The sequence below is a fragment of the Mus musculus genome, chromosome 1, assembly GCF_000001635.26.
Source record: "Mus musculus strain C57BL/6J chromosome 1, GRCm38.p6 C57BL/6J".
Taxonomy (NCBI): Eukaryota; Metazoa; Chordata; class Mammalia; order Rodentia; family Muridae; genus Mus; species Mus musculus.
In genome coordinates this window covers 125,898,669-125,925,875 of record NC_000067.6, presented here as the reverse complement: position 1 = coordinate 125,925,875, position 27,207 = coordinate 125,898,669, and the positions used below count along the sequence as shown (strand labels likewise).

The 27,207-nt window shown below is 43.7% G+C and overlaps 2 protein-coding genes across 26 annotated transcripts in view; both read left to right on the top strand.

Moving 5' to 3' along the window:
* Nucleotides 1-12,240, top strand: part of Nckap5 (NCK-associated protein 5) — a 917,161-nt gene extending 904,921 nt beyond the window's left edge. For 15 of the 20 annotated variants that reach the window (XM_030252625.1, XM_006529326.4, XM_006529331.4 and 12 more), the window contains one exon: nt 10,855-12,238. In XM_030252625.1, the coding sequence (XP_030108485.1) occupies nt 10,855-11,133 (279 nt within the window). In that variant the 3' untranslated portion in view covers nt 11,134-12,238. Of the gene's footprint in view, nt 1-10,854 lie in introns of all 20 variants that reach the window. The other 5 variants (NM_176957.3, NM_001081756.1, NM_172484.3 and 2 more) reach the window with 3 other exon arrangements.
* Nucleotides 12,241-12,700: 460 nt separating this feature from the next.
* Nucleotides 12,701-27,207, top strand: part of Lypd1 (Ly6/Plaur domain containing 1) — a 45,554-nt gene continuing 31,047 nt past the window's right edge. Inside the window, exons 1-3 of one of the 6 annotated variants that reach the window (XM_017312443.2) lie at nt 12,839-13,880; nt 14,008-14,037; nt 15,348-15,485. In XM_017312443.2, the coding sequence (XP_017167932.1) occupies nt 13,811-13,880; nt 14,008-14,037; nt 15,348-15,485 (238 nt within the window). In that variant the 5' untranslated portion in view covers nt 12,839-13,810. The other 5 variants (XM_006529885.4, XM_011248088.3, NM_001311089.1 and 2 more) reach the window with 5 other exon arrangements.

The following is a 27,207-nucleotide window of genomic DNA, read 5'->3' as shown; positions in this document are numbered from 1 at the left end:
TCCAAATAAAGAAAGCTGCTGAGAATGATGCTTCAGTTCTGTTGTGTTTGGGCTCCTTGAGCATCTCTCAGAAGGGAGGGAAGAGTGACTCACTTCATTGGCAACTTCAGGAAGGGTTCTGGCAGCACACAGACACTTGAGGACCTTCCCGCATCTCTCTCGGGTTGGGCTAGCTGTCAGAAGCACACTCTTTTTTGTTGTGTGTGATATGAAGGTTATGGGAAGGTGTGTGTGTGTGTGTGTGCACGCGCGCGCGCGTGCGTGTGCATGTGTTTGCATGCACACATGTGGGTATATGTGCACAGGCCAGATGCCAACCTCGAGTTTCTTCCTCATTTGTTTTCTGCCTTTATTTTTTCAGACAGGATCTTTTACTAAGCCTAGAGCTCTTTGATTGTGCTAGGCTGCCTGGCTAGTGAGCGGCAGAGACCCTTTTGCCTCTGTCTCTACAGTACTGAGATTTCAGGCATGTGCCACCTTGGCTAGCTCTTCTCAGTGAGATAGGGAGATGGAATTCCTCAAGTACTCTTGCTTGCCTAGTAAGCTCTTCATTTCTTATTACCAGTGTGAGCAAGCTCACCTATTTACAGATGGGAACCTCACTCTTCAGCTGAAGCTTTCTTGGTAGGAAAGATGATATTGGAGTCTATTGTCAACCTTTCACTTTTCCAAGTGGCTGAGAACTAAGATGAGATGCGGGGAGAACCTTAAGCTTGTTTATTGAGACAGTAATAGATGCACACAGGGCACCCAATTAAGGCTCCAGAGCTTTATAGACAGGGAAGATTTGAAAAGCACTTTAATGTAAAGAACCAGAGTGTCAGAGGGGTTACACAGCTAATTAGCACCGTGTCAGCGATCCTACACTAGGTTCCAGATACCTACTATAATGTGTACTGATTAAGGTCTTGCATTCTGTATTCAGGTTGCTTTTTTTCCCACTCCTGACTCTCTGGCAGATTAGCTATGCATATTTGGACTAGTATTTAGACCATTCCGTCTGTATTTTTCCATTTATGTAATGGAGTTGATAATCAAACTCTCTCATGGGTTTGCTTTAAGGATAAAATGAGATAATTCTTACAATAAAGTCACATAGTACTTGACATATACTAAGAAAAATACTTAGTAAGTAAGGCTATTTGCCCTCCATGTACTTTTCTAGAATGATTGGCAGTGAATCTCTATAGCAATAGAAAACTAAGAGACGCAGGATGTTAATTAAGACCCTGTTTACACTAATTTGGGCAGAGGACTCTGAAACTGAGTTAGTGCTTATCTGAGGAAAGAAACTCAACTTTAATTCCCCCAGCAGCTTTGAACAGCTTTCTAACATTTTACAATACGCATGATAACCAATATCTTTAAAATAAAATCTACAACAAAAATTTAGTTAAAATGATAAAATAGCCTTAATCATACAATAATTCATTTCGCTGTTTTTTAGGTTTGCAGTATATTTCTCTGATGGTGGGAGAAGTTCTAGCTATAGAATATATTATGAATGCATCTCTAAGAAGTAGACGCCAGCAGGTACAAGTAGATAGTAGGTAGACATAGATGATAGGTGACAGATGATAGATAGATAGATAGATAGATAGATAGATAGATAGATAGATAGATCCATCAATAGGTATGAACACATGCTATAGATATGTATTTTACTGGTTTAATCTCTTGAGTTTTTCAGTCTCTCCTCAAATATCCTCACATCTGCCAGAGCTTGTCTCACCTCCCAATTGATCCTCCCTAACATCAACAATATGGCTCTATGCAGTTTCTTTCATGAGTATCATTAACAGCAAAAACATATGATACATGTTTACAGGTCAGATTTCACCTGGATCATAAAGTTGTGCAAACCACAGGTCCCATAAATATCCTGTGTAGGGTACAGTTGGCTCCTGTCTCCCTTGTCTTCTGTGTTCATGTTAGAGGCCTATGAGAACCTAGAGAGGAAACTGTTTGGAAATGAAGGTATTTCATCTCACCCACTGTGGTGATCGTTCTGAGAGTCTGCTTGGATTGCTGAGAATCTTTTTGGCATATGTCAGTCAGTGTTTCCAGCTTGACACCGCGTCTGTCCACGACAGAACCTACTAGGTTAAGAGATATATTCTCAGAGCATATGTTGATCTGATGTAAACCACAGAGAAGTGTACTGAGAGAACAGGAGCAGGTGACATGGCATCATACTGGAATAGTCTCCCATTTCCTTAATATATCTTAATTCTGTGTATCCCTTACAATCTGTCCAAGAGCACCCTTTCTAACGAAGTCTCCCCTGTGAATCATAACCATAAGCTCATTTAAGCAGAGTCAGCAATACAGTAAATTTGTTTGACTTATTATAGTTTGACAGCAAGGTGTTAAATTAGTTGCAGTGTGACTCTCAAGAGACTTCGGGAGCATACCTCACTGTCCTGGCTAGGATTGTTGCTAAGAAGTCTCTGTTTGCCTTGAAGACAAGAAAATAATACAGGAGTGTACCACGTTGCTTGTTTCTACCCTGAGAACATGTCCTCCTCCTGCCTGCTTAGTTTTACTTTTGTTGCCAAGTGCAACAAAAATCCCAACAAGAAAGTCACTCATACAACTGTTGCCACCTATAGGAGACAAATTTAATGCAATAATTTTATCTTAATTCTGGCGAAATACAACACATAGGAAGGAATGGGATGTTTTATGGAACTGACAAAATGTTTGTTGAACATTGAGCTATCCTGGGTTGATCTTTCTCATTGTTCTTCTATAATTCATATTTTTATTTATTTTATATTGTCTTACATTATGTGCATAGGTTTGTATCTATGTGTACATATGTTCCCAGGGAGGACAGAAAAGGACGTCAGACCCCCAGGAGCTGGAGTTAGAGGCGGGTACTTGGAACTGAACTCTGGTCCTATGTAGGAACAGTTTTTATTCTTTATCGCTAAAATATAAACAAGATTGCTTTTTTATCTCCAGCCTTATAATTCTTATTTTAGGTGTTAGTCTTAAGGACACAATTGACTAAAACTTTGTAAGTGCTTTTTCAAGGTGAACGTTAAGAGCCAGAGCTCTGTAAGCATATTGCTGCACTCCAATAGCACTACAGCAGGACCTTAAATGAGTTCCTAAACTTCCTTGAGCCTTGTGGCTATAAATAGAGACACTAATGACAGCCTCCACATAGAAGCAATTAGAGAACCAGGCTCATTGCTACAATTCCAGTACTCTGGAAACTGAGTGAAGAGGATTATAGCAAGTTTGAGGTCAGCCTGGGCTACATGGTAGGTTCCAGGCTAGACTAAGTTACACTTTGAGACCCTGTCCCAGCTAAATATGACTAGTGAAATGGTGCCATGGGTGATGTGTCTGTTAAGCAAGTGTGAGGGTATTTGTTCAAATCCCCAGAGCCTGTATAAAGCCAGACAGGGTAGAGTGTGCCTGTGATGCCAGCAGTCCCATGGCAACTGAGATATAACAAACCCCAGAAGCTCCAATCCAGCTATCCTGTTGTATGCATCAGTGGACAACAAAAGCATTCTCATCTCCTGAAAGGTAGAAGTCAGAAACCGGCGCCCAAAGTAGTCCTCTGGCATTTATATGCATGCTGTGGCATGTATGCACCTGTACACACACACACACACATACACACACACACACACACACACACACACACACACATTATATAACAAAAAAGGTTATACAAATGAATGAATAAAAGATGGGAAAAGGCAAAAAGTAGTAATTAGAAAATGAGCCAGATCACCCCTCCAGTGTCCTTAGCGTCTACTCCAGTTAACATGGGCTGTCATCGCTGTGGCTATTTTGTTACCATTTGCCAAGCAGATCATTAGCACATTACCCTTGGACCTCAGTCACTCTTTGTATTTAAATTTAAAGTCAATGTGGCTTCAAACATTGATAAGTAAATGTCATCTGACAAGACAGTAACTAGCCTACTTCCACGCGCTCCTAAGGAGAGGCAAGAAAAAGCCACAGACTCCAAAACAACTGGAGATTCTGGGAGAAAATGAGAAAGCATGGACAACTTAGTGTCTGGCGAAGCCTTATGGAGAAAGTTGGTAGCAGGGGGAGGGACCGGTGACTAAGTGAGAGACATTTTCCTAGGGAGATAGAACACACACATTTCTACTCACCCTAGATAGTGACAGACCAACGTAATGATAGCATGTTGGTCTAACTTGTTGAACCAGTGAGTTTTTCTTGGAGTTACTAACAGGAGTGTGAGTGAGGGGTTGCTTATAGAAGCTTCGATGGCAAAAGCAGCTACATCATGGCACAGTCCACCCAAACACTGGTGATCACTTGCTAAAACTGTAGCCTTGGCTCCCTCTACACAATTTACAGGTAGCTTCACCTGCTCTTGTATTGGCTGGTCTTTTCACAGCTGGCTGGGTGGTCAGAGTTTCTCTATCCAGGAGCTGGTAAATGTTCCTATGAATCTGAGGGGGACCCATGCAAACATAGATCAAGTAATGCAAACCCTGTAGGCCCCTCCATCCCTTGGATTGCTTCTGCAGTTAATTTCCTACTTTTGGAGTGTTAACGAGGTACGGCAAATCATGACATTTCGAGAGTGTGGAGCGCTGAAGGTTTAGCTGCTGAACTACACTTCAATTCAGATGGAAAGAACCGTACCTCAACATACAACAAGCTAATCCCACTTGAACACTGCATAACATGCCAACTGGAAAACACTGGTGCTTTCAAAAAAAATCTAACCAATAACATAATCCCAGAGTCCAAAATGCAGTAGAGAGATACTGAGTCTGCCTCACTGCTGGGGTGCTGGGGCACCAGTAGAAAACCGCTGGCAAGCCACTCAGGGGAGGCAGAACACGGTCCATAATGGAGGCCCTCCGTCTGTTTCCCCATTGGAAACTACAGGATCTGGGAAGATTGCTGGTCAGAGTTTCTCTGTCTCCTGTGTACCCAGGAACAGCTGGCATACCTCTGGGAGTTGGGAACAGGGGTCCCAGAGCCATGCTTCACCTCAAGGCATCCTAAAGCCAAGGATGAGGGCAGAACCCAGTGGGTTCCAGGTGAATGCTGACAGTAGGGAGGGACTGGGAGAGAAAAGGATTTCTCTGGGAGATTTAGGTACAGGTCTTTATAAGAAGGCCTCCCTCCACCTCCCCCTACCCCCACCCCTGGCTGTGATCCTTGATGAAGAGAGAGACCTTGCTGTGTCCAAACAACTTTATTGGTGACTAATGTATATGCATACACCTTACTCAGGGTGCCCAGGAAGAGAAGCTCATTGGCTGAACACTCAGCCAATGGGGGCAGGCTATCTAGATACCTCATTAGCATGGAGGTTTTTATGCCACTTGACTAATTGTCTTGGTCCTCTCAGTGGGGTGTCATGGTTTCCTGTTCCAGAGCAGGTAGTTTGGCAAAGAGCTAGCTACCTCCATGCCTGCCCTACACAATTCTGAGTTTCACAGGTTTGGGCTCACTCAGCCTTACTAGTTCTTCTGCCAGGTGGCACTGTCCATTTGTCCCACAGAGAGACACAAAAAATAAAGAGAAGACTCCTAAAATTACCAATCCCATGGGGATAGAGCACAATGAAAGCAAATTACATGAACCCTAAGAAGTCAAGTGAATTATTTTAAGAACATTGAATGATTTCAAGAAGCATATGAAATAAACTGAAAGCATTCAAAGAGAATCAAACAGAACCTTGAAATGAGGACAACAGCACAGGGCGTGAAAGGGAGATCCAGGGACAGTGTTACAGAAACGCTAAAAACATCAAGTTGAAACTTTGCAAGTGAGAAGCTGGATTAAAGTAACTCAGGAGAAAGCTTTACAATAGAATTGGTCATATGGAAGACAGGACTTGGAAACAAGTAAACAAATTAGATAATTCAGCCAATAATGAAGATATAATAATAATGTTAATAACCTCACATTTCCAATCAAAGGTCAAGGACTAGTAGTTAGGATTGTTAAATCAGGGCCCATGTATTAATTGCCCCCAATAAACACACCTCACTGGCAAAGACAAACACAGACATAGTGTGAAAGGATGGAAAAGGGTGTTCTAAGCAAATGAAACTGGACACATGCAGGGATAGCCATGCTAGTATCTGACTAGTTACTCAATCAGGCAGGATTAAGAATATCACTTCATATTGGTTAAAAAAAATTATCAAAAGAATAAACTAATTCTAAATATATATACACCAAACACTGACATGTCTAATTTCACAAAACAAACACTATTGAATATAAAAGATGGAGGAGCTGTAGAGTTAGCTCAATGATTAAGGGCTCTTGGTGGTGAGTTCAATTCCCAGTACTCAGATTGTGTGTCTCACAACTGTCTGTAACTCCAGCTCTAGATGGTCTGACACCTTCTTCTGGCTTCCTTTAGTACCTGCACGCTTGTGTGTGTGTGTGCACATACATACACAACCTAATAAAAAAATAAATCTTAAATAAGTGAATACTATTGACCTCATCATACAGCACTAATAAGGAAAAGCTTACATCTCCCCCTAAAATCTGGAATAAGACAAAGATGCCCATTCTCTCTATGTTTATTCAATGCAATGCTTGAAGTCTTTAGCTAGAGCAATAAGACAGGAAAAGGAAATAAAAGGACATGAATTGGAAAAGAATATATTTATTCCTATTCACATATGATTTGATCCTACACACAAGAGACCCTACAAATTCTACCAGAAGGAAGACTAGAGGATAGAATGGAAATAGTGAGAGAGGCAAGGGAAGGGAGGAGCAGGGCTGACTGTTGTCAAAGTAAAAGATACACCTGCATGAAAATGTCTCCATGCAAGCCCATCACTACGTGCCATGAGTATGCACCAATAAAACATAGAACAGGAAAATAGACAAAGAAAAAAGTGTATAGCACAATGCCTGATCCACAAGGTCAGACAAGACAGATGTTGCACAGTGCTATGCATGAGCAGTCTCACTTTATTTTTGTCACTGTTCTTTTTAAATTGTTTTTTTAAATGATCAAATGAAAAAAAATCATGTAATTATTAGTTAATGTTTCACTTTGGAAATAAAAATTCTGGACGCATGTTTCTGACGTTAGACACAGCCCGTGTTCCTGGACCACCAACTTCACCACTTTCCTGGGGCTCCCATGGTGAGCCCAGGTTAAGAGTAGCCTTTCTTGTCTCTTGCCCTGATTCTGTGTAGGAAAGAAACAAGATGCACATTTTCTCTATAATGAGAAGGATGTTTTCCTCAGAGTGATCTTTCTCTCCATAGCCTCATGACCAGAGTCAGACGTCAGACTTTCAGATAATTGTGCAGACAGATGATGGGAACATGATTATTTAGGTAAATTCTAGAGATAGATGATAGATAGATAGATAGATAGATAGATACATACATACATACATACATACATACATACATACATACATAGCTACATGCATAAGTATTATATATATAGATACGTGCATGCATACATACATACTATTCACATACATGCATACATATTTACATACATACATGCATACAAAGATACATACATGCATGCATGCATACATACAAACACATATACATGTATACATACATACATACAGACAGGCATACAGACATACAAACATACTGACATACAGACATACAAACATACATACACAGCTTGTTTTTTCTTGCTATTCTTTTATGTTAAGCTTATCTTTTTTAAGGTTATTATTGCTGAGGCAAAACACCATGAATGAAAAGCAAGTTGAGGAGAAAAAAAAAGTGAAAGTCAGGACAGGAACCTAAACAAGGCAGAAACCTGGAGGGAGGGGCTGATGCAGAAACCACAGAGTAGTGCTTACTGGCTTGTTCCTTGTAGCTGTCTCAGTCTGCTCTGTTGTAGCACCCAGGACTACCAACCCAGGGATAGCACCATCCATGAGACACAGCCCTCCCCTGTTAATCACTAGTTAAGAAAATGTCCTACAGGGTTGTCTACAGCAATATCTTATGGAGGCCCTTTCTCAATTGAGGCTCCCTCCTCTCTGGTGATTCCAGCTTATGTCAAGTTGACATAAAACTAGCTGGAACATGTATATATTGCATACCAAGCATGTGTCAGAATCGCACTGTGAGCTTGTTTGGAGCAGGTGACAGGGCCTCAGATTTCTGATGTAGCAGGTTTGGATGAACACCAGAAAATTGCATTTTCAACAGGATCCTTGATGGTACAGTGGCTCTTGATAGTACAGTGGCGCCTGATAGTCTGGAGAGTGAACTCTGAGAACCACTGTCGTAGACTAATAATCCTACCGTGTGTGTGTGTGTGTGTGTGTGTGTGTGTGTGTGTGTGTGTGTCCTACTGTGTTTCACTAGGGGTGTGTACAGACACATGTGTTTACAGCAGCAACTTACCAGTAACTATGTTACTCAAGAAAAATACATTAAGCAGCTTCTATGTGGCTGAGCTATAGATGCTTGTTTCTAGACTTTTCTTCAGTGTTACAAACAGCCCACCCTGTCAATGTCTGTGCCTGAAGGAGGATGAACATGGCACTTATAGCCAAGAAAGGAAGGATCTACCCTCAGGTTGTAACCACCTCAAATGTATTTAGCTTCCATCTGTCTTATAGTAGCCTTTTCTAATAAGTGTTTGTTGAATGAATCTGAGATCCACATAGACCAGGTACAGATGAGGAAAACGTGTGTGTTTCTTGAAAAGGAGTGGCATCCATTTGAGATTGAAAACCACTTCCACGAGTAACTAAATAAGCACTAATTCAAAGCACAAGCCCAAAGTCTTTCCATGAAATGATCCTGTCCTCCATGGTAGAGAAACTGCCAGCACCCTTACAACACCAAAGGTGTCCACTCCCGTATCTCTTCTCTTTCAGATGGGTATTTAGTAATTAAGAGTCTGCAGGTCCTGGCTGCATCTGTCTGCCTCCGTCATTTTCCTCGTGACATTTATAAGACCAGTATAACTGTATGGGACCTGGACTAGGGTAGGAGAAGAAACTGTGTGTATTCAAGATGTATTGACAGATCATTGAAATGGAAGATTTGGGTAACAACATTTTTGAAATGACCATGACAAAAAAAAAATGACCATTTTTTCCCTTTTTTACTCTGAAGGGGATAGATTTAACAGAAGAAATAAAAGCCACCACCAGCAGCAGCACAAAGCAAGCTTAACACCAGATCCCTCTCTCTGCTGTGCAGGGAAGCTTCCGCCCAGTAATTATTGAGCTGAGCCTCATCCTGAGCACTGGTCAGCAGGGACAATGTTCGAGATACACAAGGAACGAGTTCTGACCTTGTATTCCTGGAATCTTGTTAGCAGTATTGTTTCTGTTTTGTATATTATATATCCAGATAGCTCTAGAGAAGTTTTGACTTCTGGCTACAGTGAATAAAGTCCGAGTCAATAGACACATTAAATACCCTAAGTTGTGTGTGTGTGCTGGTAGAGGCACGACGACAACTTAGAATGTCATTCTGGCACTGTCCGGTCCACGTCATTTATTTGTTTTGCTTTTGATTTGGAATATGCTCTTTCTCTAAAGACAGGTTCTCTCTGGCCTGGGACTCACCAAGTAGGCTGCACTGGCTGGCTACAGAGCCCAAAGAGCCTCTTTTCTCTGCTTCCACAGCACTTGCATTACTCTTGTGTACCACCACACTCATTTCTTTTAGATGGGTCCTGAGGATCAAACCCAGGTCCTTATGCTTGCAACAAAGTAATATACTGACTGAACCATCTCCCCAGCTCTAGACACAAGTGTGAAAATGACAGTGTGTGTTGTTTAGAACTAAGACTATTGTATACCAACTACAAGGAAATAAAACTTAAAAAAGTAACACAAGGACCCAAAAGCTAAATCAAAATGAAACATTCAGTTTTTTGAAAGCCTAACAGAGTCCCTTAAGTACCTTTGACCTAGTGGAGGATTAACCTAATCAACCGGTGGTTCTTGTTATCATATTTAAGGCCCTGCTGCTGCTTTTCCCTGAGATGGTGGGATTCATGCCTCAAGGGAGAATAGCTCATGGGGTCTGCTTTAGTGACTTGATGGCCCTCACTCTTCTCATTACCTTGGTGTCCCTGCCTCCCATTGTCCTCTCCCCAACCTGAGCAGCTGCTTGATCCACTGAAGACACTCAAGCTCGCAGGGCACCTACAATGATTGCTTAGTATAACTACAGTATTTTATGAAATCCTGAAGCGAAGTGTGAAGAAAATCACATCCTTGGAATAAATTGGTATAGCTAGACCTTCTGGAAGGGAAGGTTTCTAAAGTGCAGACCCGCTACTTGGTTTTAATGCCTCTAGCCCTTCTGCAATCTGTAGTCAATAGCTCTGAGCTCTCCTTCAAATATCTCAGGTACCTAAAAGGGACAAAATTGAAACATGACAATATTCTTGACAAGCTTAATATGTACTTAAATTTTATGGCAATTTAACAGATTTTATGCCTTTTTTTCTCCCAAAAGACTATAACTTCTGGCTGAAACTCAAGTCATATCCCTTTTAGAAAAAGTACAAGGAGTATTTATTGAGAAAACAGAGGACTTTGAACTTTTGATAAAGAAAAATAAGACACATTACCTGGGTAAATTTCAAATGGATCCATTTAAAATGAATTAAGTGGCACTTAACTGGTTTGCAAATTGGGGTCTATTTATCTCACTAAAATGATTAAAGTCTTGATTTATCCCTAAAATTAGCTTTATTATTGCATTTAATTACACTAAAAGATTGTTAAGGACTTGTAGGTTCTCTCTGTCCCTTTAAACTGTACTTTATTCAGACAATAATTGAATATCAGATAGGATAAATTGATTTTTTTCCAAAGAATTATGTTTCTAATATTTTCCTCTTTTTTATTGCAGGAACCGAAACAAGTTGAAGAAACAAAAGAAGATCCTGAGAATAGATTATCTGAAATTTCCCTGGAGTCATTCAATAAATTTAGCAGCAATACTGTGATTTTATTAGGAAAAGAGAAGTCTCCAAGTGAGGTTGAAGGACAAAAGGAAGAGAAAGGCAAAAAGACAGAAGTGTCTTCGAGTAGCTCCGAACGGCCTGGGGTGGACCGCGTGGAGTCTCTGAGTGACTCTCTGTATGACAGTTTCTCCTCTTGTGCAAGTCAAGCATCCAACGAGGCCTAGAGGAGCATCCTTCAGTGAGACTCCTGCATGCATGGTGCACTAGGCAAACAGACTCCAGAGAAGCTGATAGCCAGTATACCAGAGTTTACTTCTCTCGTGGACTGATAGAGATCGCCTCGACTTACTGTGTTTTGAGAGGATTAAAAAGCAAAATATGATGGAGAATTCTCAATGTTTGCACTTTTTTGAGTATTTGTATAAAAGCTGTACATTTTTTTGGGGGGGGAGAGAAATTATATTTGTAGGGGGAGAAAGATAGCAATAAAAAGAGTTGGCGCCATGCTCTTGAAACGATGCATTAAGTTCTAGAAGTTGATAATATATTTTTTAAAAACCCCAGCTGAAGATTTTGTGAACATAATCATCTTGGTCCTCAACTCATTTGTGCATATACTGTCAATGGAAGCGTGGGGCAGGCAGGAAAGCCAGAGGGGTGGAGGTCACCTGTTCTGAAGGTCTCTCTCGATTGGGTGGTCCACTTGCCACATTGTCTCGAGGAAGATGTGATGATATGGGTGTTCTGTTGAAGAATTAGAGTGTGAGCACTGATTAGATGGCACCAGATGATGCGGAAGGGAGCAGATCTTAGCAGGCTTCACTCCCAACCTCTTCTATCCTCTCCATTGTATTTCTCACAATTCTGAGTGTTTGCTGTTTTCTTTTTAAATTTCCCTGCTTTTATATTATTATTAAAACCTGGGTACTCTTTGCCATATCTTAAAAATAAATGAATGGTTGGTGCTATGAAACTTTCTTACTTTTTAATATCCTTTTTTTCTATTAAAGACTGTTTATATGGGAGGATAAATTCTATTTTAAAGGTTATGTGTATTTTTTCTAGACGTGAACTATTTATAATTCCTTCTGTACAGAAGCCTACAGACCAGGCAGACTAGAGCTATGTTTAGGATTTGTGTGGTTACCTTAGAACACTTGTATCTTTATAGAGTATTGTATGACCAGTGTTATTGTATTTGTGCAATTTGTTGTATTTGGATTTCATTACCTTAAATTCAAGCTGCGTGTAAAGTATCCTCCTTGTCTTTAGAAAAAATTCTTTTGTTTCATTTCATTTTGGAATAAAGGTCTTATCACAATTACACCCTATAAGAGCAGAAAAGAACTTTGTTCAGGGAGAGGTTGGTCCCGTGATTATTATAATTATGTCTCACGCTTGCTCTGTGGAGAGGTTTCCCTGAAAGAATAAATAAGCCAACCCTCTTGCTACTGTAATAGTAATTCGAACAATTGTTAAGATCCACACTTCAGACAAGCGAGTAATGGGCAAAGCATCCTTGTCTCCCCAAGGAGTTAACCAGCTAGAAATGAGGGGGAGGGGTGGGGGAGAATGAGCCTGAGGCAGCTATGGACCGATCTCTGCAAAGGAATTACAAGAAAGTCATTTATGCCTCTTTCAAACCTGCTCTGCTGGCAGGGTAGGGACATAAATGATCACATCCCAGCTGAGAGACCACTTCCCCTCGGGAGACCTCACAGGAGAGGGGTGATGCTTAGCCACGGGTTTCCACCGAATCTCCCAAATCCCAAATCAGGGGTGGGGGTGGGTGGAAATGCGCGGGGGTTGTGGGCGGGGGCACCAAGAGCTGCGACTGCCTGCTCTGTGCACAGCACAGTCTTCCACAAAGCTCCACCAGGAAGGCAAAATAACACCGTGGTGTCCCGGGAATACGCAAGGTGGGTCACTTAGAATTGTCAGAAAGGGGAGTAGTGGAGGAGGGAGGCAGCCTATGGCCAATTGGCCATGCTTTAGCGCTGTAAGGAGTGTATACCCATAGCTGGTGGCTTGGGGGAGCAGTCAGACCCATTTGCTTTTCAGTGAGAGCACAGATCCGGGTGTCCACTCCCCAGGTAGCTTTATTTCTGGGCTAGGAGACCGAGGCTGAGTCAATGCATCCCCCTGCGGTGCATGCAAGCAGGTGAGGAGATGGTGGTTGGGCTAAGCGAGCTAGCTGCGGTAGGGTCACCATCGTACTCGCAGGCATTCTGCTGGAAGACCCAGGTGGCCAGTGAGGTGGGTTTCTCTCAGGAAGAGGCGCGGCTGCGTCGGACACCCCAGGGAACTCGCTGCTCCGCAACTTTGCCAGGTGCTCAGAAACAGCCCTTCGCTTTATCCAGGGCAGTCACCCAGAGGGCCAGGGGGCAGCGAGTGATAGAAGACGCCGGGCTGGGTGGGCGAGACCCAATTGCAAGGGTACTGTTAGCACCGAAAGGGAACATAACACCTGGAAGGGAAGGGTACCGCAGCCTAGCACTCGGGTCTCCGAGTTCGCATAGGACAGGTCCTGATGGCACCTGCTGCGCCCTAGTCACCTCCTTATTCCTAACCTCTGTCAACACTACTCCCGAACCCAGCAGGCGCTCCTTTCCAAGGAACTAGAGGAGGTAGGCTAAAAGGGTGGCAGAAAGGGGTGGGGACAGTAGAGAGACAGTCCCAGCCTTCCCCGCCCTCCACCCCCACCACAACTCAGCAGCCGTCACGTGGTACCCGGAGTGGGAGGGGTGGGGGCAGAAGAGGCGAGACTTTTTTGGGTGCTCCGGATCGCCAGTAGTTCTTCAAGCCTCAGCAGCCAACTCCTCCGGAGGCGCTGCGCTCCGCCCCAGGGAGCGCGAATCCAAGGAGCCTGGGACCAGCCTCTGGGAGCCCCCGGCGCGGGCGATGCGGGCGCCGCGGGCGACACCTGCGGCTCCTCTCGGTGGCAGCCGTCGCTTGGGCGGCAGCAGCGCGAGCCTCGGCAGCCTCGGCAGCTACTGTCGCCGCGGCCAGAACAGCCTCCGCTGCGGTCGTGGTCTCTGATGCTCTTGCCCGCTCCCGGCCCTGCCGATCCGGGAGGATGTGGGTTCTCGGCATCGCAGCAACTTTTTGCGGATTGTTCTGGCTTCCAGGTAAGAAGATGAAGAGGCCAGCTGCCTGGCCAGACACGCTCCTGCTATCTCGCCAAGCGTCCCTGCTCTCAGCCCCAGTGCGCCCAGCTGTGGTCCGCGCTGCGCTGGGGCTACCCAGCGGGAGTTTGGTGCTGGAAACTGAGACCAAAGGCGCTAGACTGGGACGCTCTCCAAGTCCCGCGCTGCAGGAGAGCCGAGAGCGGCAGATTGGCGCGACTCTTGGCTGCAGCTGCGTGGGGTACACAGTCGGGGATACAGAGCTGGGATTGGGGAGGGTCCTTGAGTTGGGCGAGACAGGAAAAGGAGCGACAAGCCTCCAACCTAGTCAAGTTACCCAGTGTTTGTGGCCACCCAAGGGAGCGGCGACGCTGACAGGTGAGCGACTCGCCGGACAATCCTCTGCTGGGGGCGGGGGAGCAGCCCTTCCGGACTGAGTGAGCTAGCTGTGCTCTTCCTGCGATCGGTAGGGTGTTAGGAAGGGGCATGCGGCCCAAAGAGAAGCTCCCAGATCAGAGGAGAGCAACCAGGAAAATATGGTAAGTAACTGCTCCTGATCGCGGACTCTAAGCTATCAGAATTTTTTTCCAACAGCCATGTTTTTCAAAAAAAGGGGTCACAAGACAGGTCTAAAAGGGCTGCATTGTGGTGGTCCCTAAGCAGACGCGCACATCCAACGCAGGCACTCTCTCATTACATCCTCTCCAACCCTCAGCAGCAGCTGCCCCTGTCGCTGATCACAAGAAGGGAGCCTGAGCTGGAGGACTGAGCAGGGATACTTAGCATCCAGCACCTCCCCCCCCCCCCAGGTTGCAGGGTGGTCTCCAGGAAGCATCAGAGCCTCAGCCCATGAACGCTGACTTAAAAGATTAAATAAATAAAACCGAAAACGCGTCAGCCAATGCAATTATGAACGGTGCCAAAATAGTAATTAACCAATTTGTAGCCAATTAGTAATTAGGCTCAGACAGGAGCTCAAGCTTGTACCCCACTACTTTGATCTGGGATTTGAACTCTCACCGGTCTCTTTGCAACTTCTTGCGGAAAGGCCGGAGGGGTGTTATAGGAGCTGTTTGTGTCTAGAGAAGAAATGTAGGGTCTCTGGCAGGGCTTTATCCTCCTAGACCCTGGGAACTGATGCCGCCGCCCCCTGCTGGCTTCAGGCACCTCCAGCCTTCCTGAACATCAGGATGCAGAGCCCAGAAGCCCTTGTTGTCTGGGGCAGTACACGGTGATACCGGCCAGCCAGGATGTGCTCTGTGCAAGCCAGATCTTAACCAGTGTTTCTGAACCCCACCGCATCTGTCCCACAGGGCTGGCGCTGCAAATTCAGTGCTACCAGTGTGAAGAATTCCAGCTGAACAACGATTGCTCATCCCCTGAGTTCATCGTAAATTGCACCGTGAACGTTCAAGACATGTGTCAGAAAGAAGTGATGGAGCAAAGTGCTGGTAAGATACTCTTTCCCCCTCCGACCCCCTTGGAAGGCTGGGAAAGGAGGGTATTAAATTACAGGAAAAGATCCTGACTGATGTAACACACATGCTACTGTGTGTTACACATGCACTTGGGCACACACACACACACACACACACACACACACACACATACATATACACTCACTGGTTAGCACAGATGTACTTTTTACAGTTCTGGGGAAATGAAGAGTTGGAAGTTACTTTAAACTCATTAGGGTTAATTGCCAGGGCTTCTTCCCAGGGGACTCCTGAGAAGTTATTATAAATCAGTAGCTTTCCTTTATTTTTATCTTTATTTTTTATTTACACCTTTCACCTTCCTGGACTAAAAAGCTGATGGGGCAGTGAAAACAATATATGGATAACTGCCCCGGCTCTAGCAGCTCGACAGTAGCCTGTGAGCAATGTCAGACTGAAATATGAAGCTACTTGAAGTTCCCAGAGGTCAGAACTTGAAAAATGTGTTTTGTCATAGCGCCACACCATATTTCTTTGAAGAACGCTATAGGATCTTTATTTAATTTTAGAACTAATGCATCAAATTCCAAGCACAAATTGCCAAGATCTTCCACAGGAAGGATACCCCCACCCCCACCCCATACCCTAGCTATTTAGCTACTAGCTAGCCAAGTCAAGAGACTGTATGTCGTACAGCTGAAGAAGGGAGTTAGCTGGAACCGACTTCACTCTAGCTAGTAAGTCTTGAAAGGTAGAATCCCACCCACTCAGGAGTTAAAATTAAAAACTCACCCCAAAGTGGCACCAGACATTTGAGAAAATAAATGAGCTGCTGCTTCAATTCCAAGGTCAAATAGAGACTTGGCTATTTAAAGGTTGCTGAAAGCAAGGGAAATACCATCTTGGGGATGAATGACATTGGGTGAGTCTTATTACTTTTTAGTCCAACAAGGTGCCCATGGAGCTCCACAGCTCATTAGAGCAATCGAGTCCCCTTAACTCCCTGGCAGAACAACAATGGATAGAAGCTAGCACTGAAGACAGAACCATGGAGAAGCAACTTCTCCTGGTTAGGGAATGGAAGTATATTGTTGTTAACTTCTTAGTTGCTTAAGGAACCTATCTGACAGCTCTCTATAGGACTGAGCAATGATGTGAGGGTGTGTGTGTATTCTTTTTTCATGTGTATGTGTGTGTGATATGCATGTATGTATGCAAACATGTTCATAGTTGTTGGTACATGAGTATATATAGGTACCTGTTATGTGTACATGATATTCATGCCAGTATAAGATGCACCTTTGCATGTGTAGAGACAAGAGGTTGATATCCATATCTTCCTTGCTCATATATATTGAGGCAGAGTCTTTTACTTGAACCCGGAGAACTCACCAATTCTAACTAGACAACTTGGTCCAAAAAAATCTCAGATCTCTGCCTCCAAGGCTGAGCTTACAAGCAGGCATCGCCTCATCAATCCTGCTGACATTTACATGTGTGCTTGGCATCCAGACTCTAGTCCTCACACTTACCTGGAAGCACTTCCCCCGCCGGGCTATCTCTCCAGACCCTTTGTATGTGGCTGTTCTTTGTAGTACATTATTGGCTGGAGTGTATTAAAAAAAAAATGCTATTCTGGGAAGTCTAAGATGTAACTGCTCTCAAACATAATGTATCCTCCAAAACCTAGTGAGCATTGTTGGAGCATCTGCTACTCCTGTTGTTTAATGCAGGAGGACAACACAAAACTTAGTGATAATACTGTAACCAAGATGGATGTGAATGGTTTTGATGAGTGATTTTCTTTGCACTGTATTTTAACTGAGCCAAACATCTTCTGGCCTTCCAATATCTTCCATGAAATAGGCTTGAGGCAGACATGATGGAAGGTATTAGCATGCCTTCAGAACTTCCTCAGAATCCTCAAGGCCACCGCTCACCTGGAGGCTGGGCTTCACAACCAGGGCTGTGATCAAGGAAAGGAGTTACTCGGCAGAACACTTCCAAGAAACACTGCTTTTTGTCCATGTGTTCATCCAAGATGACAGCCACACACTCCCTTTTCGTCTTGCTGTAGCCTCTTCTCCAAACTATACTGTAGAAAAGACCTCATAACTTCCACATTACCCACAGAAAGCATCCAGACAGGCAATCCTGAAGCAAGTCTTTGGTTTAGGTTGCTTGTTTTCTAGTGACACATGTCACTAGAAAGGTGTCGATGGCCACAGGTTAGAGGACATAAGCCACAGGTCAAAAGGTGAGGAAAAACTATCACACAGCAATGCCAACCTTTTTTCCTTCTTTTGGTGAGAACGAGAGAGAGAGAGACAGAGAGAGACAGAGAGAGACAGAGAGAGACAGAGAGAGGAAATGTATGTGATATATATCTATATCTATATCTATATCATCTATATCTATATCTATCTATATCTATATCTATATCTGCATGTGTGTATATACACAACATGGATACATATGCAAAGGTGCACACACTCAAGCAGGAGCAGGTGGGGGCCAGGGAGGCATCCAGCTCTCTCTCCCCATTTCCCTTTAAGACATGGATTCTCACTGATTCTGGCCAGCAGCAAGCCCCAGAGATCCTCTTGTCTCCTCTATCCTCCATAGTGTTGTGGCCATACCTAACTTTTTTTTTTTAACATGGATGAATGCTGGGATTCTTCATGATTGTTCTGCAAACGCTTTTATTCACTATTCTCTAGTATTTACAATGGACTGACCACCTAGGCAAAACTGGCTATCTTCAGTCTGTGTCCATGACCTCTGCTTGCAACAACTGCAGCTGTGCAGTGCCTGCTTGTGACACTGGGCATCTGTACTCACCAGCCACCTAGGAACGCCAGGATCAAGTAAATGGCCACTCTAACTCACTTGCTAAATAGCCCAAACTGAGTTTTAGTTTCATCCTTTGTATAAACTTCTAAAAGCTACATTTATTTATTTGAGGTGGGGGTGGTGATTGCACACATAGCACAGCTTACATGTGGAGGTCAGAGGTCAGAGGACAACTTTCAAGAACTGGTTTTCCATCATTCTCCATTCCATCATTCTCCATTCCATCATTTTCCCCTGGGAATGTGGGTCCAGGACATAACCTTAACCTTGGTATCAAAACAAACAAACAAACAAACAAACAAACCAGAAGCAATTAATGAATCCAAAGGGAAAACCAGTTAAGAGGTGTTTCTTAGTTTCTCTTTGTTTGTTTCCTGTTGCTGTAACAAAGTAGTCTAACAAAAGGAACTTCATGGCGAGTTTAGTTTTAGCTCAAAGTTCAAGGCTCTGTCAAGAAGGACATAGTCCCAGCAGCAGGAGCCTGAGGGAACCGGTATTATCACACGAACTCAGGAACAAAGTAAGGCTGCAAGCTCCAGTGTCCATAGCCCCTCTCCTGTAAGACTCCAGTCAGAGAACAGCCGTGCACATGACAAAGGTGAGTCTGCCCATGTAAAGTAAGGCAAAGATAATTCCCGCACAGACATGCCCTTTTTCTCCTGGTGTCAAGTTGGCAACACTAACCATCATACTAGCTGTAAATAGATGCAAGGCAAATGTGCTCACTGTTGATCGTGGTGGTTTTGTTTGCTTGTTTGGTTGTTTGGTCACTTGGTTGAGTTCTTTTTACTTTGTTTCGTTATTCATTTTGTTTTCTTGGGTTTTGGGTTTATTTGATTTGGTTTTGGTGTTTTGCTTTGTTTCGTTTTTGTTTTTCCACAGCAGAAAGCAATGTCCTGGGACTGAAATCTTGAAGACATCTCATATTAAATTTCGTGTAATTGCTATAGACCAGTCAGCTTGATTTTTTTTTTAACCAACAAGGATGGAGAGGAAGTTTGGTTGCTAAGTGACCACAATATAATAAAATCCTGGCAGCATGAGCTAACTTTCACTGTATGCACTATCTGGCTCATCCCTTAGCACTAGCCTCATAGTATCTCATGAAATGTAATAGCTCTATTCATAATGACCAATTATGAGCCTATACTTCAACCAGCTGACTCCGGTTCCACTCTTTGTCAACTTCACCCTCAAGAAAGAACATAGTGCCTGTTAGGTGGTGCCGACAGGAATCAAAGCCAAACTGGTTCAGAATGTAGCCTGTGCTGAGATTCTTGGTGCAGCAGAGCTGAAAATGCCCGTCTTTCCTAAGAGCATCTAGGTATCTTCCTGAAGTTCTGCTGAATGTGATAGCCCTCTTCCCCTTGAGGATGCTTATTCTGTGTATCCCTGTTCTGTGAGGCCATGAGTCTTGTCTCAGCTCTCCGAGAGGCTCTGGGATGCTCCCCACTGAATTGCTAATTTGGAGCATCCTTTGTATGTTATAGAGATACAGAGGAAGATCTTTAAAAAGTTATATGCCTGACCCCAAGTCCACTAACCCATTGTTACCAGGTGGCTCTCACTTCCCTGGCCAAACACATTTGCTGCAGTGCCACCTGCCAGCCTCTGGCAGAGGGAAATGTACCACCACGCACTCCCAGAGAGCTGACACTGGGAAAGTTCTAAGGACTAAGATGATTTTTTTTTTTTTAATGTCTGTCAAGTTCATCTGGAAGGCCAAGTGCACAGACCACAAAGTAAGTATCAGAAAGCCAACCAAGAGGGATTTAAAATTCTTGAGTGTGCCTTGAACTGGCATTTCTTTAATAGATATAGAAATACCAGGGATTTATACAGACGAAGAAATCTTAATGAACTAACCTAACCTGACATTAAGCAGCAAATAAAAGATTGTCTCCCTGCCTGCCCCATCCCCAAACACCGGCCATATGATATGGCCAGGCCTTATTATAGCAAAGTTGATCTTTGCTGGCTTAACTCTGCAAACCAGTTCTTATGAATGTTGAGAAAGGTAAATTTAATTTCCATGGAGGTGCACTTAAAATTAGCCCTTGCCTATTCTCTAGGGTGGTGCCCCTGTTAGGATCTGAGGTTCTTTGCTGATGTTCTTTTTCACTTGGTCATTTCTGGAATAATAAAGTGTGGGTTCTGGGGAAGGGAAGTTTCCTGTCCTCCCTAATTGATGGTTAGACGTTTGCATGACTAATGCCTCCCCTCCAGACTGCTCTTCATGGGTTGCTGTTTCTACGCAGCAGCGTCCTTGAGAATCACATTTACTTTGCTTATTTATCATTGCATTCCATAAAAATATTTCAAATATTGATTTTCATTTCAGAAGGGAAGCCTGCCCCCAACCTTCCAGTATGAATTTTTAAACCAGGGTATAAAGAATACGAATTTGCATTTGTTTGACAGTGCAATCTTGTAATTAGAGTTTTTCCTCTTGACTAGATACAGTGAAAGGGGCATAATTTAATTTTTATAGACTAGCCAATTTCTGCCCTTACTAAAATATAGCTCTGTCAGTGAGCAAACTGTTACAGGTTCTCCTAAACCTTATTTAAAAGTTAAATGCAGTATATTGAGAGAAAGTTCATGGTCTGAATCGGTAACCCGATCGATCTTTCCACCCATCCTTGCACTATGCATTAATCTATTTGTCTGTTTTGCAATACAAGGGTTACTGATTTACATGCCATCTTGCGTCTCCATTATGGCTGGATAAGGAATGGCCGTTTTCCTTTTGGATTAGTTAGTTGCTCATTAAGTTAGACAAGGATGGCTACATGCCTTGGCTAGGTTCAGTTCATGTCTTGTTTTTCTCCTGAGCTAAATGGGGAACAGTGAACGAGGGATGGGTGAACACCTGCTCCTGGTAAAAAGAAGGTTAACTGCACGAGAAAACCACCGTTTTCTCAAGTCAGAGAGTGCTTGATTTTACCATGTTCTAAAAGTGGATTCTTGTTTGTCCCTGTGGGCTTATCGGAAACAAGTCAAGCTCTGTTCGTCAATTTTATATCACAGTGTGGTTGTTCATGGATTCTCTTTTTAAAGCAACACCTGGGGACTGGGGAGACAGGGTCCTTCATTGCCCTGGTACTTTGGTAAAATGGCTATTCAAGTCATTCAAGCTTCCAGGGAATCTACCTGTTTCTACTTCCCATCTTGGGGAATCTACCTGTTTCTACTTCCCATCTTACTGTCATGTTATTGTGTGTGTGTGTGTGTGTGTGTGTGTGTTCTCGCGCGCATGCGCACGCACGCATGTGCGCGTGCTCGCGCACCATGTTCCTGTGGCGTTCAGAGGCAACTCAAAGTAACCAGTTCTGCCCTTTCTCCACATGTATTCCAGAGTCATCTAATTCCGGTAGTAAGGCTTGGAAGCAAGCACTTCAGCCTGCTGAGCCATCCCTCACCCACCCCATGTCTTCTGTCTTCTTCCTCCTGTGGCTCCTGTGATCTCTCTTTAGACAACCACTGGCAATTCTATTTTCTCACCTGTAAAATCACTTTGAATCAGATGGATCATGGAGAAAAGGTTTAAAATTTGCCCTAGGACCTGGGAGATGGCTCAGTGGGTATAGGTACTTGCTCCCAAGTCTGACTACCTGAATTTGATCCCTGGAGCTCAGGTAGTGCAAAGAACGACCTGCAAGTTCCTCTGCACACAAACATATCAAATAAGTAAATACAAGAACTTAATTAAGTGAAAGCAAAAAAAGGGTTAAAATAAAAAGGACTCAAAGGGTACGCTGATAACTCAGTTGGTACAGTGTGCTGCATCACGTGAGCACGGGCACCTGAGTTCAGCTCTTAGATCCCACAATTAAAACAAACAAAAGCAAAATACTTCTTGCTAGGCATGGCGTGGAGATCCTCTAATTCGGGTATATCCATATGTCGGAGATAGTATAGGAAATTCTGGGGCTCACTGGCCAGCAGACCCTACTTTGCAAATCCTAGGCAAGTAAGATACCCTCCCTTAAGAAATAAAGTAGACAACGTCTGATGAATGACAGTACAGGTTGTTATATGGCCTTTACACACACAGAGAGAGCGGGGAGGGAGGGAGGGAGAGAGAGAGAGAGAGAGAGAGAGAGAGAGAGAGAGAGAGAGAGAGAGAGAGAGAGAGAGAGAGAGAGAGAGAGAATTCCAACATAATAGCAAGCTTGCTAGGAAGGCTTCCATGACTATCTGAGTGAAGGGAGCCTGTCCTACGAGCACTGATATTCCACCTCTTTTCCTTCTGGGGTGCTAAAGAAACACCTTTCTCTCTGGGACAAGATGTTCTGCCATTCAGCTTACCCAATGTGCAATCCAGATCCACCCTTCTTGTTAATGCAGTAGGCAGAGCTAGCTTCTGGGGGAGATTTGAGAGAGACTATCACAGCCCTTTTGTCCCTGGGACTCTCCAATAAGCGAAGCATTTGTTTATGTTAAGTTTCCAACTGAACAGGCAGCCCGGGCTGACCTCCCATCTTAGTAGATGAAAGGCTTGAAGATTGATCCAGCTCTCCCCACAACGCTAATTCCTCCCACTACGGTTTCTTGAAAGCTTCCTTCATTGATGGTTTTCCTAATGAGTTTAAACAGGGAGGCTTCAAAGCTGGGGCTCTTTTCCCAAGTGGAAAGAAGATGAAGTATGAAAACAAACTACACCGCTTTCTTTGAAGTACGAAAGGGATATTGGTTTCCCTGTGTGTCCCCGCAAAGCCCAACTCCACGTCCTTCTGGGTTGCGGATCCCTCCTTCCTTCTCTTCATTCTTTTCTTAATTCAAAGAACTTTTTTTGCTAACTTGGGTTCCAATTCCCAATTGGGCAAAAGTTTTAGTCTGGTATACAAAAGGGAACACCCCAAACGTTTGTTTTATGATTGTCCTGGTTTCACTTCTGTTGCTATGATACAAGACCCTGATCAAATGCAACTTTGGAGAGAGAGGGTTTATTCAGCTTACAGTTCCAGGTTTTGGTCCACCATGGAGGGGACATTAAAACAGGGACTCACTTGAGCTACTTACACCCACAGCCCCAAACAGAGAACAATGCTCCCTGCTTCTGGTCAGCCAGCTTTTTAAACTCCTATCAAGTTCTGAGCTTAACCCAGAAAATGGTGCTGCATATTCCTCAGATGTGCCTCTTGTTTTAGGTGATTCTATATTGTGACACAGTGACATTTAATATATTAAACATTAAAACATTTAAAATATTTTTTACTTATTCATGTTATATTCCACTCACTACCTCCCTCCTAGTCACCTCCTCTTAACCCTTCCCCCAACCCCCTCTCCTTCTCTGAGCAGGTGGAATCCACCCTTGGTATCCCCTTACCTTGGCACTTCAAGTCTCTGCCAGGCTAGGCACTTCCTCTCCCCCTGAGGCCAAAAAAGGCAGTCCAGCTAGAAAAGCATATCCTACGTAGGCTTTTTGGGATAGCCCATACTTCAGTTGTATGGGACCCACATGAAGACCAAGCTGTACATCTGCTACATATGTGTAGGGAGGCCTAGGTCCAGCCCGTTTATGTTCTTTGGTTGGTGGTTCAGACTCCGAGAGCTCCAAGGATCCAGGTTAGTTGACTCTGTTGGTCTTCCCGTGGAGTTTTGATCCCTTTCAGGGCCTGCAATCCTTCTTCCTATTCTTCCATAAGAGTTCCCAAGTTCTGTTCAGTGTTTGGCTGTGGATATCTGCATCTGTCTGAGTCAGCTGCTAGTGCTCATCAAATGAAAAGGGCCTCAGAGCCACTAACTGAGAGAGCATCACATTCCAGGTTTTTCATGCTTGAGAAATGTATACAAGGAGATGAGCATCCTCCCCTGAAAAAGATACCCAAGCTCCTAAGTGAGGCAGTGGGAGAGTGATACCTGGGCTAAGAGAGCTATCATAACTGAGTAGGTCTTTAAACATGTGCTGAGTATGTGGTTCAGTCAACACAGCACTTTTATAGTACATACAAGGCTCTGGGTTCCATCCCCAGTACCACATAAACATGACAGTGCAAGTATGTGATTCCAACACTTAGGAGGTAGATGTCGGGAGATCAGAAGAGTCAAAATTATCCTCAGCTACATAGTGTGCTGTAGGCCAGCCTGGGCTACATGAAATTCTGTCTCAAAAAAAAAAAATTGAATAAAATCTAAAATCGGCCATGTCTGAGGTCTCCTTGGGCTTGCTTTAGGCACTATTCATGCTCCCATCAAAAGACAGAGGTCTCAGTTTACCTTTCCTGCTGAGTGCACTTAAATGAAATGTTTGATTCCTGACACTGTTGTCCTAATAAATAGTCTGCAAGGCTCACAATGACATGATATGACCAGATTGGGAAATCTTACACCCAGAAGGGTTCAGTAGGTAACATTCTCAAGAAGACTATACCGGGGTAGGGAATGGATTCCACTCCTTCCCAAGGCTTTGGTGACATTCTCTGGTTTGCTTTCCCCCACTTTGCTTTTACTTACTTACTTACTTACTTACTTACTTATCTGATTGTGGCCCTGTGTGTGTGTGTGTGTGTGTGCACACGTGTGCAAGCATTTGGGTCGATGCATGGAAGCCAGATATATGTCACTAGGTGTCTTTCTCTCTCGCTGTCTCACTGCACTTGGAGGTCACAGATCATCTAAGATGGCTGGCTGGCGAGCCCCAGAGACCCCCCTTGTCACATCCTCAGCCCTGGAATGATAGGTTCCCAATGCTTCACTTCACTTACTATGTGGGTGCGAATCGGGACTCAAATCCTTGTGTTTGTGTAGCAAGCACTTTACACATCAAGCTATCTTTAGAACCCTTCTTTTGTCATTTTAAAAACGATTTCTTGAAAATCTGTGCATTAACCTCTACAGGCTAGAGGGCCGCTTGTGTGACTTATTTCTCCCCTTCCACCATCCCGGGCTTCAGACTTAGTGGCAAGTGCCTTTTTCCCACCTATCTTGCCAACCCTTTAACAACAATTTTATTAGTATATAATTCACATATCATTAGGGTCACTCTTTAAACTTTAGAATTTGATGGGCTTTAGTAAATTGACAAGGTTTCACACCCATTACCAGCCATCCCACTTTCCTTCCCCTTCCAACCTCTGGAAACCATTAATTCACTTTTTATTATATGTATTTGTCTATTCTGGACATTGTATGTGAGGAGAATTATACAGTGCACGACATTTTCTGACCAGTACTGTGTGTGTGTGTGTGTGTGTGTGTGTGTGTGTGTGTTACATATGTACTGTTCATATTGCTAACTCCTAATGACACATTTTCCATCTTGCTAATGTATGTAAGAGGAGAGGCATCTAGATGAGGGATCTGGAACCTTCTAGATAACAGAGTATGGTGGATCACAGAAGGGCTGGTAATCCTTAGAATCTTATTGGCTGATGAAGTAATTTGCTGAACTAAGGCAAAACCCCATGCCAAGCCTGTCCAGTAAGTCATGGGAAGAAGGTATTCACGTCCCTCAAGCATGTACCCTATGCCAATCCCTGGGCTATCCGGCCATTGAATAGGTACTTGTCTGCTTCTCTTGAGAATATATTGAATTCCTTTAGGCCAATAACAATAATTGAGAGTCGCATAAGTGGGTGGTTATTGATTTTAAAGCTCTTCTAAGGGGTACCTTAAGGTCATGTGACATCACCCTTAAGCCAAAACCCTCCAGAGTGGAAAGAACATTAACTTGTTTGGTCAACCACTTCCCCTGAACAGATGACTTGGCTATGACCTTGAGATGGTGCTCTTTGGGCTGACTGGAGCATCTTGACACATCTCTTTCATCCCTGGAGAAGGCTGGAGGGAAGAGCACATGGAAATAGAATCCCGGGGAAAGATTTCAGCCTAGTAAATCAGATAAATGGGTTATTTCCAATGAATATCTGCCCAAGCGTTGCCTTTCTCCCTCAAGCCAAATCTGATTATAGTTTTTGAAGGCCAGTCTGCTTGCCCCTGAATGTGGAAGATGAAACCTTCTTCTTTCCTGCCCTGTAGCTTTCATGGTAGAGACATGATTTTGTTTCTGAGGAATTGCTTGTAGAAGATGGTACAGTCACTGCCTTTGCTAACCCCCAAGAGGCCACATCTATAATAGAAGCCTCTATCGAATCTAGGGTGGGCACTGGAGATACACCTTAACTTGCTTAGCATGCTTAGAACTCTGGGCTCAATCTTCCCCATCGCATGAACCTACAAGACATGCTGGTCCAATTCTGTAATCCTAGTTACCAGGTAGTGGAACCTAGAGGTTCAGAAGTTCAAGTTCTTGACTATATTGCAAGATCAAAGCCAGCCTGGGCCACACAAGACCTCTCCTAAAACAAACAAGCAACAACAAAAATCTGGGATGAGTTAGCCTGGGGACAAGCGGAAGAAATCTGACATGTGTCATTAATTCTTTCTAGATGAGGTAAACTTTGGGCTATGGCGACACAGTAATTCATAAGCTATTTTTTTTTTTCAGCCAGAGCTTCAGGGCATGTATGTTCTCTCATTAATAAATCGCTTCCAACCCTCTGGTTGCCACCAACACTACAATACCAAGCAGGACATGGGCTGAATTTAGTGCTGAAGATAAGGTGAAACCATTGAAAGTTCGTAATAAATTGCCCTCTTTTAAAAAAAAAAAAAAAGGGATGCCTTAGAATCAAGTGGTGATGGCACAAGCCATTGATTTCAAAAGGTTTATGACTTCGGCAGCCCTGAGCCTGATCCCCATGCGGAAGTGATAAAGAGGTATATTATTTTAAGGAAGTTGTGGTGCTTGGTCCAATGCGTTTCATTTCTCACTGGACATGGACAATAGCTTTTTATGTTTTTCTATTTCTTGGACTTGTTCTCGACTGGAGACAGTGCCAGGGGCGGGTGACGCCGGGCGAAGCTCTCAGCCAGC